General features: G+C 36.6%; 1 protein-coding gene across 3 annotated transcripts in view; it reads right to left on the bottom strand.

The window, feature by feature from the left end:
• The window catches only part of NME7 (NME/NM23 family member 7), an 89919-nt gene that overhangs the window by 23738 nt on the left and 45090 nt on the right, over window positions 1-21091 (bottom strand). For 2 of the 3 annotated variants that reach the window (XM_088140774.1, XM_007429124.3), the window contains 3 exons: window positions 18520-18584; window positions 15379-15447; window positions 11482-11583 (listed from right to left, as the gene is read on the bottom strand). In XM_088140774.1, coding sequence (XP_087996900.1) covers window positions 11482-11583; window positions 15379-15447; window positions 18520-18584 — 236 coding nt within the window. The remainder of the gene's footprint in view (window positions 1-11481; window positions 11584-15378; window positions 15448-18519; window positions 18585-21091) is intronic. The other variant, XM_088140775.1, reaches the window with a different exon arrangement.

The following is a 21091-nucleotide window of genomic DNA, read 5'->3' as shown; positions in this document are numbered from 1 at the left end:
CAAGAAACCTCTAGGCTCTCCATTTTGCCAACCACAGCTGAATTTCTTAACAAGGATGAAGAAGGAAGCTACTTTTTAGAGATACTTTAGGCAATGCCTCCCCCAAGTTAGCTAGAAGGAATCATTCAAGGAGTCATTACAATTTTTTAAGCATCTGGAGATCATGGATTTTTAAAAATAATTTTGTAAATAGTCTATCTATTGAAAATACAGTTCAAGTATTCTGGTCTGTGATTGACTGAAATACAGTTCAAGTATATTTTTCATTTCCTGATGCATTTATCAGAGAGAAAGAAATAGACTTTCAGCTACAATGAAATTGGAAGTTTGCTTCAGATGTTACCTACTGAGTACTAGAACTCTATGCATACATATTCAGTCAAAAGTAACACTTAAGGCTGTGGGGCCATGAAAGAGGAACCGCCTCCAATACATTCACTAATTAAGAATCACATGCACAGAGACTTGTTTGGAACCTTACAGTGCTTATAGAAATATTTGGTGGGAGGCTGCTGAGACAGACAAATGACACAACTCTGAACATCCCCAAGGAATAAAGGATGGTCCAGAGAAGTAGATCTCAAGAGGGATCTTATCTTGAAGCTCTCGTCAAGAATGACTCCTGATCCTGAAGAGGAAAAACAATACAAAATGGGGAATGGATTTGTAGAAATGAAATTTGTAGAAATGGATTTGCAGAAAGTCACAGGTAGAGTATACCACCAAAGCCAGGATTAGGGACACACTAGGGCCTTTATCCCCTGCCTCCCTCCATTCTTTCTCTGACTGGAATCATGCAGGGCAAACTTCTTGGAAGGGTTTGAGTCAATGAAAAATTTCCTCAGAGCTGATAATGGTGCAGCAGATCTAAAGGTCCTCTGTGGATGAATGGGATTCTGACTAGCCTCTTGAAGAGACAAATTATCTGCTGTACAATTTCTGGGACACGGTCAAAAGCTTATGTAAGGAACCTACAATATTTTTGATTTTGCAATCTTTACAGCTTGTTCCAAACGAGTGGCTCATAAGTAGGAGATACAACTATGGCAAACCAGCTTCATAAATGCTAATTACAGTTTTCTGCACAACCTTTGCCAAGGCAAAAAAGGCACAGATTATGTTTACCCAAAGTGGGAAATTTGGTCCTTCACTGCTGACACTTGTGAAATTCATCTCTAAGGGCCATAAGGCCAGATGCCTGAAAGAGGAAAAACAAGTGGGAATGCGGTATATGCCAGACATAGGACCTACTGTACCAATCTTTCTACAGGCTCTAGAAGACTCCAAATGGGTGCTGGCACATAATTTTAGTATGAATAATAGATAACACAATGAAGAATTAATATTCATACATTTTAATTATAATATATAGTTTGCTAACCATTTGGTTTAGCTGGCCTGATAACCGAATAGCCCTAGAGTAACTTGAGGAATTTTTATGAAATCAACAACTTGATTTTTCTAGATAGATGCATTTATGTCATCTTTTCCCACACACTCTTAAACAGAGGCAAATCTCTCAACATTCCCCATCATGTGGCATTCTAGATGATACTAATGGATTCCAACATTTGGAAGTTAAAAATAGTAGATAAGAATCTCAAACTCTCCCTACCTCCACGAACATTTTTTTTTCCTGTTTTTGCCTTATGAAAAACTGCGGAGGACTCAAAAGCTATTGGATATTTCCTTTAGATGGATTTTGGAATTTGACTTACAGCTAACAGTGCTATTGTGGATTGATACTGAATATTAAACTTGCCAAAAATATATTTTTTGAGGCTTATGCTGAATAATCTCACTCTGGTATCTTACTTATATTTATTCAGTTGTAAATGGAAAGTAAGATGTATAGCAAAAAAAGCAGAATATCATCAGCAAAGCTCATAGCCATCAAATGAAAGCCAGTTAATCTGAGATCTTCTCACATTATAAGATCTGCAATATCATGCTGCATTTGAATTTTGTAAATACATGCTGAATCTGTCATAGTATACTCATAGTGTCCCTTCTAAACTTTTTAATAATCTAGTCCCTTCTTAATTAATACATTTAACAGAAAGAGAATAAAAGCATTTACAGTACGTTGTCATCTCTCTTCATTCTAGAAAATAAACCTATGCATATTGTCTAGATATAACTGCAATTCTAAATCCAAGTATTAAGTTCTATTTAGCATAAACACACTTATTATATACATAAAGTATGTATAAGGTTGGAGTTATGGAAGAAATGTTCATTGGAATTCAACTTTATACGCATTGGCTTCCTGCACCTATAAAATTACTACTGGAAATAAATGTAGAGACAGTTAGCAGAGGGATTCTGCATTTTTATCTCTTTTCTTGTCTAAAAGACTTGCTTGGTAATGATTCAAGATAAAATGCCCCTTATTCATTTCATTATCATCACCTATACTTTCTTCTCCTTCTCAGTTCTTCTGTATTGTCCAGGACAGTTCGCTTGCTTTTGTTCCAACAATGGAAGAAAACACAATGCAGTCTCTGAGCTGTAGTCAAACTAAATAACCCAGGCTTTGCTATTGCTATGTTATTTCATAAACAAAACCTTTTTTTTTTGTAAGCACCAGCCTCCAGGATAGTTTCAACCAAAGAAATATTCCTAACTTTAGTGTTTCTCACTACATGCATTCTTTCCGCTGTGCAAAGCTGCCTGCTAACCAATGCTTATCACATTATCATTTCTACACTTCCCAAGATTGAGGTATCAGAAATAAGACAAAAAATTCTCTTTCTCATGCTGATCGTTTTAAACACACACACACACTTTTTAAAATCCTTATCCCCACCTTGAAAAAAAAAGATTAATGACACATGTCTCTGAATAGTTCTGCAAGAAAACAAACTGATCAAAATTCTGCTCAGGTTGCCCTGCAGTAGGAAGGAGAAGACCAGTGAGTAAATTTTAAATTATTCATCTACCAAACATTCATTTAGTCACCTACATTTCTCCTTCGGTTGTTTGAGGCTTGTAAAAAAAGTATTTGTTTAATTAATGGTTCAAAGGACAATAAGAAAATTGCCAGAGAGTGAAATTCACAGTGCAGTTGCAGCCACAGCATTTTTTTTTAAAGGAATGCTTCTTTAGTGCAGAATACATAACAGATGCATCCACTTGCTTTTTAAAAAACCCTGGCAATGTAAGGTCACTGGAACCACACCCACTCTTAAAATAAAGTACATCACTAAGAGAAGAGTATCTAGTCACACAGATGACGAAAACAACAGATGCAAAACACTATGAACTATAGCAATAGTTTTTAAAGGGTTCCAATTTGGTATTTACAGTATTTTGGGGATTCAATTATTGGGAACTGTTTCAGGATTTAACTTACTCTATGGGGCCATACATTCTTTTATTTCTAAGGTGTCCACATAGCAAAACCTGATCAATTTCTTCTCATATGAAGCTGTACTTCAAGGAATATGGCTGTTGTTGTTCAGTCTTTCAAATACATTTCTGAGAAATTTATTGAATTAATTTACAGCCACTCTTCATTTAGTGACTACCTTGGTAATAAAGAGAAATTTTTAAAAAATCATTTTCTGACCAATGCATGCATTTATGACCAAATGTCATATGCCTGATAACAACACACACCAGAGTGAGATCTACATACAGTTGGCGTAGCTGTACGAGATAATTTTATCTGAATGAGACAGCAGCAACCAGTGATCTTCACAGCATCTCCCTCTGTCACGTGTTTGTTTAGTGACCATTTCGCTTAACAACTAAGTCACTAGAACGGAATATGGTCACTAAATGAGGAGCGGGTACAGTATATTCCCAAAAAATATCTGAATTATCAGGCAGGTAGTAAGATACTCATCATAAAGACTGACTTTACAGATCTGTTCCCCTCCTACTTGCATGAATCATGCTATGAATCTACATAGTTTATAGTAATATACATTTTATTTTATTTTTTGCAGGAAAGTTTCTCTTTTGATCACATTTTGGGATCACTTTTGAAACCTAGCAATGTTCTAAGTTAAAAAAAAATCATGCCTGAAGAAGAAAGAAAAATAAACTTTTATCTCATACATGTTGCTACTCATTCTTTTATTTACAGATGAAGCAATGAGAGGAGTTTCTGGGTCTTGATAAAATCCTCTTTTTCAAGGTATGTCCTATTGGGCAATTTAATTATTATCATCATAAATATCACAGCTTTATATAGAGAACAACATTCAGCCCACAAAGCAATCAAAACCAATAATTGCCTAATGCCATGTGAATTTCTGAAGGAGATAATAAGTCCCCAAATATATAAAAATACTTCTCTAAATAAAATCTTCCTCAACTGCTTTTAATGAAGCTTATATAACTGTAAGTTTGAAGAGTGGTAAAGCTTCTCCTAGCTCTACAAGCTATTGCCTGGTTTTTATGTTAAATGATACTATAATTTTGACAGCAAGTTTGACATATAGATTACAGAAAATATTGCTTTTGTACTTACAGTAGCGCTTAAAAGTTTGTGAACCCTTTTGAATTTTCAGTATTTCTGCATAATTATGATCTAAAATATGATTCGTACTCCACAAGTCCTAAAACTAGATAAAGAGAACCCAATTAAACAACTAAATCAAAAACATTATACTTGTTCATTGATTTATTGTGGAAAATCATCCAAAGCTACATATTTGTGTGCAGCAGAAGTATATGAACCTTTGCTTTCAGTAACTGGTGTGCTCCCCCTTGGAGAGCAATAACTGCAACTAAATGTTTCCGATATCTATTGATCAATCCTGCACATCGACTTGGAGGAATTTTAGTCCATTCCTCCTTACAGAACAGCTTCAACTCAGGGATATTGGTGGGCTTCCTCACATGAACTGCCCGCTTCAGGTCCTTCTGCAACATTTCTATAGGATTAAGGTCAGGACTCTGACATGGCCATTCCAAAACATTAACTTTCTTCTGCTTTAACCATTCTTTGGTTGTACAACTTGTGTGTTTGGGGTCATTGTCTTGCTCCATAACCCACTTTCTCTTAAGCTTCAATTCATGGAGATACCCTGACATTTACCTGTAGAACTGGCTGAAACAATTCAGAATTCATAGCTGAATTCTGTCCAGAGGCAGCAAGGGAGGCTCAAACCATGATACTGTCACCACCATGTTTCACAGATGGGATAAGGTTCTTGTGCTGGAATTTAGTGTTTGTCTTTCACCAAACATAATGCTTTTCATTCAAGCCAAAAAAAGTTCTATTTTGGTCTCATTGTCCACAGAACATTCTTCCAATAGTTTTCAGGCTTATCAATTCATTTGACTGATGCCAGCCCTTCAAGGTAGTCCAGACCAGGAAACCAAAATTATGAATGCTAATACGTTTATTATAAGGTTACAGTAACAGAATCTTGCAAGTCTGAATATGCCTCTCCCTTCCCTGCCTTTATATTCCAGGGAACTAGGGGGTCAATTCTGAAATCCTTACAGTACTCAAATTACATTCCTGCTTTGGACTCAAGATTTCGTTTATCAGACCGTTATCTTGGCTGCGGTTCTTCCTCCTGCCTCTCAAGGTTACTCTCACAGCCTATTACATCTTTATGCATAAATACTGAAAATTCAAAAGGGCTCACAAACTTTTAAGTATCACTGTAGAAGAATATTTATGTTAATACTATTAAATATTTTAAAGAGATTGATAATTTAAGAATTTTTTTATGGCAAAGACAAACTACCAGATTATCTTGAACAGAATTAAGACTTTTGTGTGATAATGGGGGCTTTAACTTTCCTGATTCTCAACTTTCTCACTGATACACACGTATATTTCCACTTCCATTTCTTTATGAACTCCAAGTGATCAAAATCATAAACTATTACAGGCACAATGAGAAAGCTATTATATATTTCTGATACCTGGCAGGGGCTTTGTTCTTTTTTCCTTTATTTTAGTAAAAATTCAGTGATATTTCTATCACTATAAGCTGCAACACATATTTGGAAGTTGTTAGGGTGAAAATACAATTTTATCCCCTATTTTCATGATAATATTTACATTGTGGGATAACCCCATTTTAAAAATTGTGTATAAATCCTTTTTCATGGAGTTCATGGGCAAACAGATTATCAGTACTTTAGATCAGCCTATTGTTAATTTACTTTATTTTTTAAAATTGGGGCACTGCAAGAAGAATTTGAATTGCTAAAAACTCCAGAATGGCAGTACAGCAAACTAGTTTTTGATCTCACAATTTGATTCAGGTATGTTAACACCTTCTAGAATGCCTGAATTATTATCAGTACTGTGATGTGATGCATGATTCCAAACGTTCAATGCTTTTATGTCAATTAAAATGTATTACTAAAGTGAATATTGATCATTTGCAAGAACTTTGGAATCCCACGTTAATAAATCAAAGGTTGAGAGTTTTAACAATATTATCTATGATTTTATGATATTAGAATGAAATTAATTCAACAAAAGATTTTTCATGTCTATTAGATACCTCAGAGAGTGTTAAGAAAAGACTGGTTATCAATATCATTATGGAAGTGCAACATGACAGAGATATAATATGGACTTGTCCTACTGTGCATTTATTTATTTGCTTCATATGATGCTTTCATTCAGAATACAAGGTAGTATTCATAGCAGTGCCTCCTAATTTTCCCCACATCAAGAAATCTATGAGGTAAGTTGGGTATTGTCCCATTTTGGCTTAGTATATATAAGTTTGCTAATATGGTTTTGGATAAAAGATGTTAATGTGATGTTGAATTATATGTCCCAAATCTAGAATTTATCAATTCATGAAGAACATGGGATTTAACAAACATAAAGTATAGCAAGTCTTTTTGTTACAGTGAAAGGATAGCATCACCCCAGCTTTACAATCTTGGACTTGGATGTGTTTGATTTCTGCTCATGAACTACCTCTATATAGGCATAATGGAATGACTAATCAGTATTACTCCATGTGGTCAAGGTTTAATGCTGCATTTTTTTTTTAAAAAAATGCTTTTTATATCCTGTTTCTTTTCTCCTTTGTTTTTGTTTCCTTTCTTTGCACTTTTTTTGTATCTTAAAGTATATGTGTGTGTGCATATCTCTATATCTCTATATCTCAACATAAATGCCAAATGGTTTTAATCTTGAAGACTCTTGGAAATCAAAATGATGCAGCTGATCTACTGTCATAAGTAAGAGCTTGCAACTGTGACCATAATAAAACAAGGGGGAAAAAACCTACTAGACACTTTGTTAATTAAATAAATGCAAAGAATTCTCCACATTTTAGGTCACTTAGGCAATAGAATTTCAAAGCAATCCTTTATGTTGCTCTTATTTCTGCCTTTTCTAAATTGAGGCAGAAATTGCCCCAAGGCTGATTATAATAGTCTTCCACGGTGTTCTCCATCCCCCAAAGAATAAGAAAAAGCTGATATATGTAGTGTACAAGTTCCTTTGTTCCTAACTTAGTACCTTATCACAAACAGAAAGCAGAATTTTGTAAGAAGCAATATTTCTCGGAATTTATAGAAAAAACTGTTTTGCTTGTTTGCTTTAAAAGGAATATGTAGATGGCAGCCAGAAATGAAAACAAATTTGATTAATAAATAAATCTCAGCAAAATATGCCTTCAGGAAAAATGGAAACCTGTGAGGCAATATCTGTGGATCTTATCAATCGGCTCTATGTACTTCACAACTCTGGGCAAAAAAAATCTTGGAAATACCGTATTGCAGCCTGCTCTACCTGGTGCCTTCCTGATATATTGGACTATAGCCAACAGCAATCTCAATGAGCTAAATTTTTAGCTATGTTTACCAAGAAATGAAAAGAATTGTAGTTTAATATGCAAGTGAGATGTCAGACAACTTGGGAAGCTTAGATAGTATCATTGTACACAAATATGAAATTAGTTTTCATAGTTTTAATAGAAGATTTTGTAGCCTATGTGGCTGCAGAGTACAACAATTAAATTGTCTATGACAATTGACAAAACTATACTTTCTAGTAGGTGTCCAAAATCTAGTATGTGTGTGTATATGTGATACTGATGATGTCTGACCCTTTAGACAATCCAATCACATCCTTTTCAACAGAGACAGACAGAATGACATACTAATTGCAGCCTCATATTGATCTGTTTTCTACGCTGGCCTACAATAGCCTTGTCACTGGATAAAAATCCTTTACTTCTTTTGCTTTGCATTACTTCATGCTATCTAAAAAGCTACCTAATTACTGTAGTTGTAATCACAAAAACTTCTTCCTTCAAATTTGCAAATATCTGCAACAAAGAACAGTTATTAAATTAAAGTTCTGAAACTCATATAAATAAGATAGTCAATAGAAAACAATTGTTTGTATTGTTATTAATGTAGCTATATTTTTAATAGTTGTATGATTTCTATAACTTGTTAATAAGAACTGTTTTAATTGTACTTGGCATAGACCTTTGAAGACAAATAATATACAAGCTTTAATATTCACAAGAAAGATCAGTTTCCTCATCCTTTTGGTACTTGAATACTGAGGTTGAAGTTGAGATATACTGTATTTTTCCATGTATAAGATGATACTTTTTTCTAAAATCATTACACTAAAAATTGAAGGTCGTCTTATGCAAGGCAGTAAGCCAAGGAGAGAACCGCGCGGTTGCGAAACTGCCCATACTTTGTCTCTGCAAACAGGCTTCCTCCAATCACGAGCCTTATGTAACTGATGTCAGCTGATGCTGAACAAAGCAATTGGAACACATCCCGTTGGAGGTGGAGAGCGTGTAGGCAGTGCGCAGATGCGACAGGGGCTGGTAACGTCAGAGCATTCTGAGCCCATAAAGATGTCGGAAAATAAAAAAATAAATAGGCGAATGTCTTACTCTGCGAAATTCAAACTGAATGTAATCAGTTATGCAAAAGAGCATGGAAACAGAGCTGCAGAGAGACAGTTTGGACCTCCTCCCACTGAGTGTATCATGTAAATGTTACCTAATTACTAAATAAAAATACGTTCTGCTTTATCTTTAAAATATTGATTTCTTAATTTTGGGTTGGAAAAGTGGGGGTCATCTTATACATGGGGGCATCTTATTCATGGAAAAATATGGTAAATACTAGCTAAAGGTCACTTAAGTAGTTCATAGCAGAACTGACATTAGAAACTTTTCTGCCGCAGCTCACCACATATCAGTAATTGATTTAAGGCTGCAATCCTATAATATTCAGTTACAGCCAGCAGCATCCACAACAAGCCACAACACTGTCAGAAGGATGACACATACATCATGATGTCATTGCATAAATTGCATAATTATGTAATGACATCATGACATCTGATGGAAATATGTACATTGTGAAATATGCGTGATAATACAGGTTCCCATGTATCATCATTTGCTTCCCCATGCCTCTCCCATGATTACAGTATAACCTTATGCATGTCTACTCAGATGGAAGTCCTACTAAATTTAATGGTATTTAAGCTGACATAAATGGGTTTAGGACTGCAGTCTAAACAGATACAGATGAGCTCACTTTTAAAAAATGACATGGTTGTTGCTTAAGCAATATGATTATATCATCTTGATTATTCCTAGCATTTTTAATATTCAACATTTTACCACTGATATTTAGTGTTTCAATACCTAAATCTTTAATTTATAATTTTGGAAGGCAAGTTATTTATTTCAGAAATTGCAAAACTGGACCAACAAATAGTTATTGGATAGGGAAGACATATAAATGCAACAAATACATAAAGCAAAATTATGAAAATCATCCATGGATTACATATCAAAAGGATTAGTTTCGGATTAGCACAGTTAGTCAGTGAAAACTGTAATTGTTGATACAAGCATGAACTACACAATCCTGCCTAGTCTAGAATAATGGTAAAAAATTCTAAAAATTAGCAGCAGCAGAAATATAAGGATACCTGCATGTTCTCTGGAAAACCAAAGGATTATAATTTTCTCATCTCAAGCTGTTGTCTCAATTTACATGCTCCACATGCATACATTTCACTTTATCAATAGCAAAATAAATCTGTCATGCTCATTTTTATAAATCAGCTTTCCTCCAAACTGGCACCGACCAGATATATAGAATAACAAATTCCATCATCCCTGTACATACATATATTTGATGGTGCCAGGCTGGAGGGAAGTCTCTCCTAAGTGCATTGAAAGTGTATACAAATTATAGCAGGCCATGCATAAAATATGCTTTCTGCTAAATATGTTTGTTCCCTATACCTGCAGCTATTTCCTTGAGGCAATTAAAAACTACAGTTCAGAAGTTATCATCAATTAGAATCTCCCTATTGAAACAACTATATAAAAGATTTCAGCTGTATACACAGCAGTCACTGGAATGCTTTCATAATTCTTCACAAAAGCTTCTTGGCCTTTGTACATAAATCAGAAATTCTTGTATCCTTGTAGGCCTGATTATCTGTTGAGTTTGCTACGGATGTCTCATAATCTTATTATACAATTCAACATGCTATGTCACAATTACATCAACTCCCAAGAGCACCTACCAAGTTTTTTAAAATGTTAAAGTCATGATTGCAAGGCCCTAATTTTGACTGGAAAAGCTGCATTAGGATACTTAATGCTAACATGTGCTTGAAACTAGGATGTGCAAGATATTTTGGGATGCAGGGGGCTGTTTTGTTTTGGATCTGGACCAAAATTTCTGTTCTGAGTAGAAGTAATTTGGGTGGGAACATTGAGAATAGTTATGGGTATTGATGGTGGTGGCGGAGACTAAGAGCAGGTAGGAAGGAAAGGAAGGGGAAAGTCTTGGGGGAACAGGGAGACATGCTGTGCTGGGAGCCTGTTCCCTACTGTTGAGACCATCACAGTAAGGAACGGGCACACTGGCCAGAACATTTGTGGTGACAATTGAGGATAGAGACAGAAGGAAGATTAGGGAGATGGGCCCCAGTGGGTCATGCCATGGTGGGAGTGGTTGAGGGGAGGACTGAAGAGAAGGGATGAAACACACGAATCAAGTTTTATTTGCCTCTTAAAATTCTTTGCAACTCCTCCAAATTTTGTTTTGTTCAAAACCCTGAACTACCAAAACATTCTAGATTTTATTTCTCCTAAAGTGCAACCAACATGATATTCCTGAACTTCTGGAATGCATTCTTTTCTGGATTCAAAACATAACATATATTTCATTTTGTTCACACCTCTACTACATACATATGCAATTTGCCATATTTGTTCCCTGCCCTTTAATAGCTTGGGAAGGAGGGGAAAATATAAGTACCTTTATTATGCCTGTATATATTTTTCAAATAGGAAGGGAAATTTTGACCCAACAAAAGGGATGAGTGAACTGCTCTGTACAATATTACAATCTAACTTAAACTGGACCTCCTCTCCAAGCTGCTTTAAAGGTGAAAATAAAGGGATATACTGTACATTCTCAGACCTCACTCATCAGTTCTATTTTGGTATGATGTAAATTACTCAGTCAGTTACTTACAGGATCAGAAGGCCCACAGTAGTCTCTGAACACTTTTTCAGGATCTACCTGCCGAATCTCCAGAGCTATACAAGGTCCTGAGCAGAGTTCTACAACCATCTCCTGTAACCAGAAAAACAACAGATGTTTAAATTGTTCTGAAGGCACATTACTGAAAATGTTATACCCCTTCTAACCATGTTTATTATTTTATAGAAAACCAAGTGATCAAAAAGCAGGAAAAATAAATAAAGAAATCTACAAAAATTCCTCTGGGACTAGACTTGGGGTTTTCATCCTAGATGATTTTGGGATAAATAAATGTTAGCCACAAGCAAAGTCCCTCCCCAATATCTGAGAAGTTGAATTTATTTTTATAAAAATGTATGAAGTGGTAAGAGTGATCTCTTTCAGCTTGTTTTATTTTTTGAACAGCGCAGCACATTATAAGCTGCACATCTTTTCATACTGTGCAGGAGAAGGCAATGGTAAACCACTCTAGTATTTTACCAAGAAAACCACACGGATAGGAAATATAAAATGATTGATGATATAGTGACAGATAATGAACCCATCAAGTAAATGGCACTCAACACACTATTGAGGAAGAGTTGAGGATCTTTTGGAGTACTAATGGTGTTTATGATGTGGCTAGATTATAGCAGGACCCCTAGTTGCTGAGGTTGCCATGCAGGAAAAGAAAATCCAAAGCTTTGGGAAAGCTCAACACAGTAAAAGATGAAAATGAATTGACTATACTGTACATTGTTATCTTAGGCATCAGCAAATTGAGAGGGACTGGAATTGGACACTTTCAGTCAGAAGATCACACTGTTTATTACTCAGGAGATACAAAACAAAGAAGGAACAGTGTTGCTTTCATAGTTAAGAAGGCTACAGCAAGAACAATACTTGGCTACAATGCAATAGGTGACCAAATATCATCAATTAGACTTCATTGACAATACTATGATTATCCAAGTCTATGCTCCAAATATGGATGCAGAAAAGGAGATGGATGACTTTTATGATCAAGTTCAATTTGAAATCGACAGAACATGCAAGATATGCTGCTTGTGACAGGAGCCTGGAATGCCAAAGTTGGAAATATTAAGGAGGAAAATATAGTTGGACTGTATGGCCTAGAAAATCAAAGTGAAGACAATGACTTATCAATTTCTGCCCATCCAATGTTTTCTTCATTGCTAACAAAGTCTCCAAACAACCAAAATGATGCCTATATACAGTACATGGACATCACCAGATGGAATACACATAAATCAAATGGACTATATTATTGGTACAAGGAGGTGGAACAGCTCAGTTATAACAGCAATGATGTGCCACTAGCTGACCATGGAATAGATCATGAACTACTCATGTGCAAGTTCCAAGGTAAGCTAAAGCAGCAGAAGAAAGCCAAACAATTTCCACAATATGATCTTGAGCATATACCCACTATTTTCAAGGAGAACATCAGAAATTGTTTTGAAGTTCTAAACCTTATTGATAAAGAACCAGGACAACTGTGGAACGAAAACTAAGAAGTTGTTCAGCATGAATGTGAAAAAAGACTGCCAAAGACCAAAAAGCAGAAGAAAGCAAGTGGATGTTAGAACAAATGGTATGTATAAATTGTCAAGAAAAGAACCAAAGCCAAAGTCAAGAAAGACAAAGATTTTAGGAAACAACAAAGAATTTCAGAACGGCGTTAGAAGAGACAAGAGACAGTATTACCTGCAGGGGGGTTATTTGCATTGGTTATCAATACTTCATTGTAGGACAGATTCCATCCAACATCCTTGAAAGAGGCTGTGATGCACCATGTCTTAATGAGGCTCTCCCTGGAGCCAACTGTTTTGGACTACTATAATTCAGTCTCCAATATTCTGTTTTTAGGGAAGACTGTTGAGCCAGTGGTAGAGATCAGCATAAAGCACCCTAGAAGGAGGTAATTATCTGGACCATTCTCAGTCATGATTCAGGCCTGAGTGTAGGATGGAAATAGCATTGGTTGTTCTGGTGAATACCTTTGTTAGGACCTGGAACTCCTGGTTCTTTTGGGCATGCAGCTGCCTTTCATACTATTGACTGTGGTATTCTTTTGGACCACCTGCAACGGTTGGGTATATTGGAGGGTTGGGTATATTGGAGACACTGTTTTATAGCACTGCCACTCTTTCCTCAATCCAGTTGGTTGTATAGGAGAGGAGGTCAGCTCAGTGGCTCTTCCTTTGTGGGTTGTCACATGAATTGTTCCTCCCCACTTACTTTTTTGTCATTTACACAAAAGCTACTGGGAGTTCAGAGTGCAGTATCACCAACATGCTGATCATACCCAGGTTTAAACACTATCCCAGGCAGCTCTAAATATACTGTGAATGTCTTGTCCCAGTGCCTGAGGGCTCTCTATCACCACCAATGTTGTATCTTGAGGGGGAAGCACTATTTCTAAAGAAGATCTACAACAACCTACAACCTTGACTCACAATTTCTGCTAGAGTAACAGGTAGAGACCACAGTTACGTGGGGCCTTTGCCTAGCTTCAGCAGGTATACCAGTTGCAGCCCTACCTGGAACAGAAGGACCTTGCCCCAATAACATGCTCTCATCACAACTTGACTACAGCATTTTACATGGGGCTGACTTTAAAAACCACTTGGGGCTGCAGCCAGTCTTTAACTCCTGCGTCTTAATTAGCACATCACCGGGAATATATAATATCGGTGCTAGGGGGTCAGGTTTCTGGCAGGCTTCTAGGTACAATTTAAAGTGCTGATTTTGACCTATAAATGTAATTTGGCATCTAGTTACTTCAAGGAAGTCATAATTGAACTAGATTTGTCATTGCTCTGTGATATTTCAGGAGAAAGAGCTGCCATTTCTAAGGCTAAAGCTAGGAGACTGTGTTTTTCAAGATTCATTCTCTGGAACACCTCACAATGGAAATTAGACTGGCACCCTTCCTGTTTTCATTTAGGAAGATGCTGAAAACTGACCTTTTTCTTAGAGTGGTTACACTATGAAATAACACAATTTATTGAGTTTATTGGTTCTTAATAGAGAAGGATTAATTCAAGTTGTTATATTTCATTATTAACTTATTAGCATTATTTTTATTGAATTTACCATGGGTATTTTAACTCTGGATGTTTTAAATGTTATGTGTATTTTGTTAACAGCTAAGAGTCATACTGAACTGTGGTAGTATAAAAATGGAAATATAAATAAATAAAACTGTTGTAAAGCAAAGTGTGTAAAGTGGCATTTCAGCAAATATTATGAAGTATGGCATTCCTGCAAATTCTGCAAGTGTAGCATACTAACAAAATTTGCATTTGAGGGTTTTTCCCCAATTGCGAAGTTATAATGCCATGCTATTAAACTGAAGTAAGATCTGGGAGGCAGAAGGCACACCAGGCAGTCCCTCCAATCGGAAAAAAGGTCCACAAAAAGGATTAACTTGCTAGATTGTGGATTTGATCCATTTTTAAAGTGAGGCAGAAAGACGCAAGGAAGGTTTGGCAGGAAGATGGACAAGGTGGCAAGGAAATGGACATTTTGGAAATTTGTCTTTATTTCAAAAATTAAGAAATCAATTTTGATATATTGTTCAAAAACAATGTAATGTTATCAATGGGGGTAATATTATTACCCTGGATACCAAAAAAAATAACCATCTGAAAGTACACACAGACAAGTTTTATATGTGTCACACTGTTGATTCAAAGCTAAAAATTATTTGTACAGTTTGTTTTTCCAATAAATTATTAATGGTTTACTTTTTGGCAAAAATTAAAACAATCCATAACTATGAGTAGTAATACTGACCACTACTATACCAAAAAAGTTGGAGGATAAGATAGTATCCAAAGCGCATCAAAAAGAAAAAAAAAAGGCTTTATACTATTTACTTACAGAATATTCAGCAACAACACCTTTGTAGACTGCATAGAATTCTTCTGTATTTGCACGGTCCATATAGAACTGCATACAAAATAGGAAGGAAAAGTCTAATTCTTGAGTTTCTATGGAGCAGAATTGTGAAGCTGGTATTATCTCACAAACATTTAAAAACTATCTAACAATTATAGTTGCCCTTTTTCTGTATAAGCACAATCCTGACAGGGATTGTGTGGTTTCTCAATTAATTACTCAGAGGCTATTTACTGTTTGGCAAATAAGCTGATAAGGCAACATGTGTGCGCACACTACTCATCAAAACCACACACAGGGTAAAAAGTCAAGCACACACAAAATTAAGTTACTCCAAAATAGTAATAATAAATTTAGGCACCACAAAATTCTGGGCTTGCAGCTCGCAAGCAGCCCTAATGCAGACTCAGCAGGAGTCCCTGGGGGAGGAATCTTTTGCCTGGGATAGCAGGCAGACAGTTCTTTCCCAGCCTTGCAGTTGCAGCCATCCTAGTCTGGAGTACAGACACACCAGTTACAAACCCAGAGCCTCCTGCACATGAAGAAGCGCCTCCCTCCACAAAAGGTTTACTTACTTTCCCTCCACCCTCCAAGAAAAGTTTTTGTCAAGTTTCAGATTGAACAAGGTCCATGATAGTTGTTAACTTTATAAATAATTCAGTTATTTATAATAAAGTTTAAGTAAGTTCACAATACATCCAGAGAAGAAAAGAACGGGGTGGAAGAAAGAGAGGCGGCGCTCTAAATGCTTTTTCTATAATGCTTTTGCTTCTTTTTACTTTTTTTTTAATTCCTTCATTCCAATGTCAAATCAATTTTAAATGCTTATAAAATATTGATTACAATTATCAGTTATCAGTGACTAGTGAGTTTTATTATAATATGTAAGCATTTATTTGTAGAGTCAGTATGGCGTAGTGGTTAAGGCATTAGGCCAGAAACCAGGAGACCATGAGTACTAGTCCTGCCTTAGGCACAAAGTCAGCTAGGTGACTTTGGGCCAGTCATCTCTCTCAGCCCTAGGAAAGAGGCAATGGCAAAGATGCTGCGGAACTGCAGGAGCCCAAATGTAACACTTGTCTGGAAAGCTTTAAAAGAGCCAGATGATTCCCTAGGAAAGTGTGGCTGTTCTTTGCCCTGCCATGTGATCCTGAGAAAAGATGTGGTTGCAAAGAAGAGCCACATTCATGCTTCAGAGCACCCTTCCAGAATTGAATCTGAAACACTGCACAGCCGTTTTATATATATAGTAAAAAAGAAAACCAGCCATCTTGCACAAAACAATATATTAATGACAATCACTGCAGAACAGCAGATAAGATCTCACTAAAAGCAGCTGTCCCTAAAATGCTAATAAGCATAACTAACATTAAAAGAATCATAACAAAGCCACCAGGCAAACTTCTCTAGGAAAGGTGTTCTACCAATAAGGCATCACTACTAAAAAGGTTCTTTCTCTTATATCTATACAATATCTCATTGATTGGGGGAACCTGGAGAAGGCTGCTAATGAAGGTTTTAGTGTCCAAGTATGCAAGTATAGGGTTCTTCAGCCTACATGCCCAGGTAAATCCTAGTAGTATTTCTATGTAGATATCCAAAACACAAAGGATAAACTAGAGCTGTGAGGAACCTCACATTATTCCATTGGGCAGAGCAGTTATTCTCAGCCCTAACTTCTGGAACTGGCCATTTAAAACATTAGCAGATCCACTGAAATGCAGTATCTCATATCCCCCTGACAACCTATTCATAAGAACCTGATGATTTATAACAAAAGCCAATAAGAGATCAAAGAGAAGCAACAAGTTCTCTCCCCGCCCCCCCCAACAAAAGTTATTTCACAGGTTGATCAAAGTCATTTTTATTCCAAACCAGGCCTGCAGTTGCCCTGAATAGATCAAGAAAACCAGTTTCACCTAAGAGTGTCTAAAACTGATCAATAACTACCTGCTCAAGTACTTTGTCTAAGAAAGTGAGGTTAACTACTGGCTAATTCCAATTATCATTTTCTGAATTAAGATTAACTTTCTTCAGAACCAATCTGATCATTGCCTCTTAAAAAGCTAACCATGATTAATTAGGGTTGGCTATGGGTCCCTTTGTGAGAAGTTATCTACTGGCTAATTCTGGCTGTCATGTTCTGGATCAAGATTAGCCTTCCTCAGAACCAACCTGATCACTGCCTCTTATAAAAGTTAACCTCAATTTAGGTTGGTTATCAATCCTTTTGTGAGAACTCGTTAACTCATGTGTTCTGAACTGCACTATTGTAGATTTGCATTATGTGAGTACGGACTGACACTAAGGCACCAAAAATGAATAGGTGGGAGAAAAACAGTAATTCAAATGTACCTGTTCTCTTCTGGAGGAGAAGTAGCCAGATGCTTCTCAACATATATTATTTACATCAAGACTCTATTGATTTGTATCCAACAAATTCAGTGGGTATCATTCCCAACCTTAAAGGTTTGTCTCCATAGCCAGTGGTGTTGGAAAAGCATAATGAAAGGCCACATGGAAGGTAGATCAGCATCTATAAACTGGGCTTCAAGTAAATTGCAATAGGTGAGCAAGCAGTTCTGATTTTGAAATGCTTAGCAGCAGCAACAAAAAATACTTTCTTCTGCCTAAATTAACTGCTGCAACAAACAAACTTGGGATTTGTGCATGAAAACAACAAATGTGAGCTCAGTTTAGCTTTGCTAGTTTGCTGACTCAGAATATGTTCAGAAACAACCTGATCCAATTTTAAGTAATCTCCATCTTTCTTTGGCTGACAATCTGGGAGTTCTAACAAAAAACAAAATAAATCCAGTGAACTTGAAGTCTGTCCACTTTTGGTATAACTGAACTGAAAAGGGCTGATTTCCTTTGTTTAACAAGATAACATTTTGAAAACCTGATACAAGACACCACTTTCAACTAAGCTGAAGGAAGCCATACATTTCTGGCTGCAGCTGTTTCAGCTGAAAAGAAACCATTGGAACCTGAGGAGACATGTTATTCCCAGGTGCACTGCATTAAGGTGTGGTTATAGAGAAGAAACAGAAGGTGGTAAATGTTGAATTTTCTCTCCACCTCCTAATTCCACAAGAGTTGAACAAAAAGAAAATAAGTTACCATCTGCAAGGCTGAGATGTCAAACCCTCCATTAAGAATTGCTTTTATAATCTTCCCAGTCAGACCTGCATTAAAAAAAAAAAAAGGTGGAGGAGGAATGGTCAGACATCCTAAGAGTAGTTTTTTAAGTATTAAATGCTTGAGAGTTGGGGATGCCTTTTTATCATAGTATATCATATAAGAAGAATTCTTTAAAAAATACCAATATATAGTTGGAGTAATAGGTATACATCTGACACCTGTACAAAGATAAATTTGATACCTATTCAGAAACTTCTAGAGCTGAGGTGCTCAACTGGGATTTCTTCTCTGCTTAAAGCAAAACAAAAATCTGTATGTGTAATTTACAGCAATTAGGAAGAACATGAATGATTTACACCTAAAGATATAGCACAAGCATGCTTGGGATAAAACTTGGCTTTGGTTGCAATTGTGGCATACTAGCCACAGTGTGCCAAATCTGGCAGGTATTGTTCTGTTAGCTGGGAATGCCACATGTGGCATAGGTACTACTTAGCACTCATCTACACAGCCACTCTTACTATGCTTCCCTCCTGTCCCAGAACCAGGAGGGACTCCTATCACTCTAATCTTGCTGCCACCATGATGTGCCCTTAATGGCATTCAAAACAGCCCCTGTCTTTCTGCTGCCCCTACAGTTGTGACATGCTATTGGTTTCTCCTGGCTGAAACTTGAACTTCTCCAACCATTGCCTCCATCAATCACCATAAACTATATGTCGCTGATGTGATGCTTGTACAGTCCAGGCACACTGTCCTATTACAAGTTTTTCCTTTCTTTCAAAGGACAGTTAGCCTACCAACCATTATGTAGCAGCAAAGAGTTCATCTCTCTGAACAAAGTGGTTGCACTGATCTGTGCTGCCCAGAATCAGCCACTGCATAAATGTTCTTGAGTTTGGTGTGTATGAGAGACCTGCTAAGCTGTGTGGGATTTTTAATACATCTACATAATTTTTCCAAAATGGTTATTGTTGTGTCAACTGGTTGACCTATCAATCACTAAATGGCAGCAAAGTGTTAAGAGGTTTTGAATCTTTTGGCTGCCATCTAGTAGTCATCCAGATTTGGGCTGAGATATGGGTGACTGGGTATGTGTTGGAAAAAGGGTTTTGTTGTGGCTGTGTAACTAGATAGGTTGATGTACCCTTCAAAACACAGTAAAAGGAGATCATGTTAGTCTATAGTGGCCAACAATCAGAAGTCTGGTAGCACCCTTTCTGACTAACAAATGTTATTAAAAGACATAAGCTTACATGACCTACAGCTCAGATTTATAGAGTGACTAGACCAGGGTTTCTCAGCCAGGGTTCCATGGAACCCTAGGGTTCTGCAAGAGGTCACTAGGGGTTTCCTGGGAGATAATGATTTATTTAATAAAGAATTTCAAGTTTGGGCAACATGTTCTCACAGTGATGAGCAGAGACTGAACAAAAATCTAGTTACAACTCTTTCTGAGTTCTCTGGTAGTGTGCTGTAGGAGTGTGTTTATTTGGTTGGTTCCATTCTTAATTTCTGACACAAGATAGGAAAGACCATTCATAACAAGTGAACATTATATTGCAGGAAGGGAGGAATATATTGCAGGAAGGGGAGGGAGAGAAGTGCATTTTTCAAGAAATTAATGGAATCCAACTTAGTCTGTGACGTCAGTCTCTCCCTCCTGCATCTTTTCCCTGCGGTTTTCCTGTAGTTATTTTATCCCATTATTTCAAATAAATTTCATACACGTTTATTCAGTCATGTCTGAGGGTCCAATGTAGTGATTTTTGAAGAGGAGGTGTGAGAGAGGAGGATTCCAGAACAGACAATACCAATGTTTAATGATGATAATGAAGAATTTAAATCTTCTCAAGCATTTCCCTGCAGTGGTACATCAACGGACTCAAAAAAAGTCCATTTTTACAATGAAAGCTATTTATCAATGGGTTTTACATGGACTGGTGATCCAAGTTGTCCTATTCCGTTGTGCCTCATCTGTGGCAAACAACTTACAAATGCAGCAATGGCTCCAGGAAATTAAAAAAGACACTTAACTACAAATCACAGCCATATGACAGATAAAGGTTCTGATTATTTTAAACGGCTATTGGAATCACAGAACAAACAGAGTAAAGCTTTTGTTAATAAAATGACAGTCATTAAAAAAGCACAAGAAGCAAGTTATTTAGTTGGAGAACTTATTACACAGCAAAGTAAAAGTCATGCTTTGGGTGAGAAAGTAATCATGCCAGCATGTAAAATAGTGGGAAAAATGCTAGGACCAAATGCAGTACAAAAATGGAAAAGGTTCCACTGTCAAACAGTACAGTAAGTCTCTTGTAAGAAAGGAAAATCCTGATGTTGTTACAACACACTGCTTTCTTCACAAAGAGGTGTTGGTGCCAAAAACTCTTGGAGATGAAATGAAAAAAGTTCTGGATGATGCTAAAAAATGGTTAATTTTATTAAACAAAGACCAGTTCACTCAAGAACGTTTAAAAAATTGTGTGAAAACCTGGGCAAAGAGCACATAAGTCTCCTGTTAGTCCAGAAATACGGTATCTCAGCA

The sequence above is a fragment of the Python bivittatus genome, unplaced genomic scaffold, assembly GCF_059951505.1.
Source record: "Python bivittatus isolate LINGU-HERP-01145 unplaced genomic scaffold, Pbiv_v1 ctg000340_np1212, whole genome shotgun sequence".
NCBI lineage: Eukaryota > Metazoa > Chordata > Lepidosauria > Squamata > Pythonidae > Python > Python bivittatus.
The sequence above is the reverse complement of the archived record's forward strand: the minus strand, read 5'-3'. Positions and strand labels throughout refer to the sequence as shown.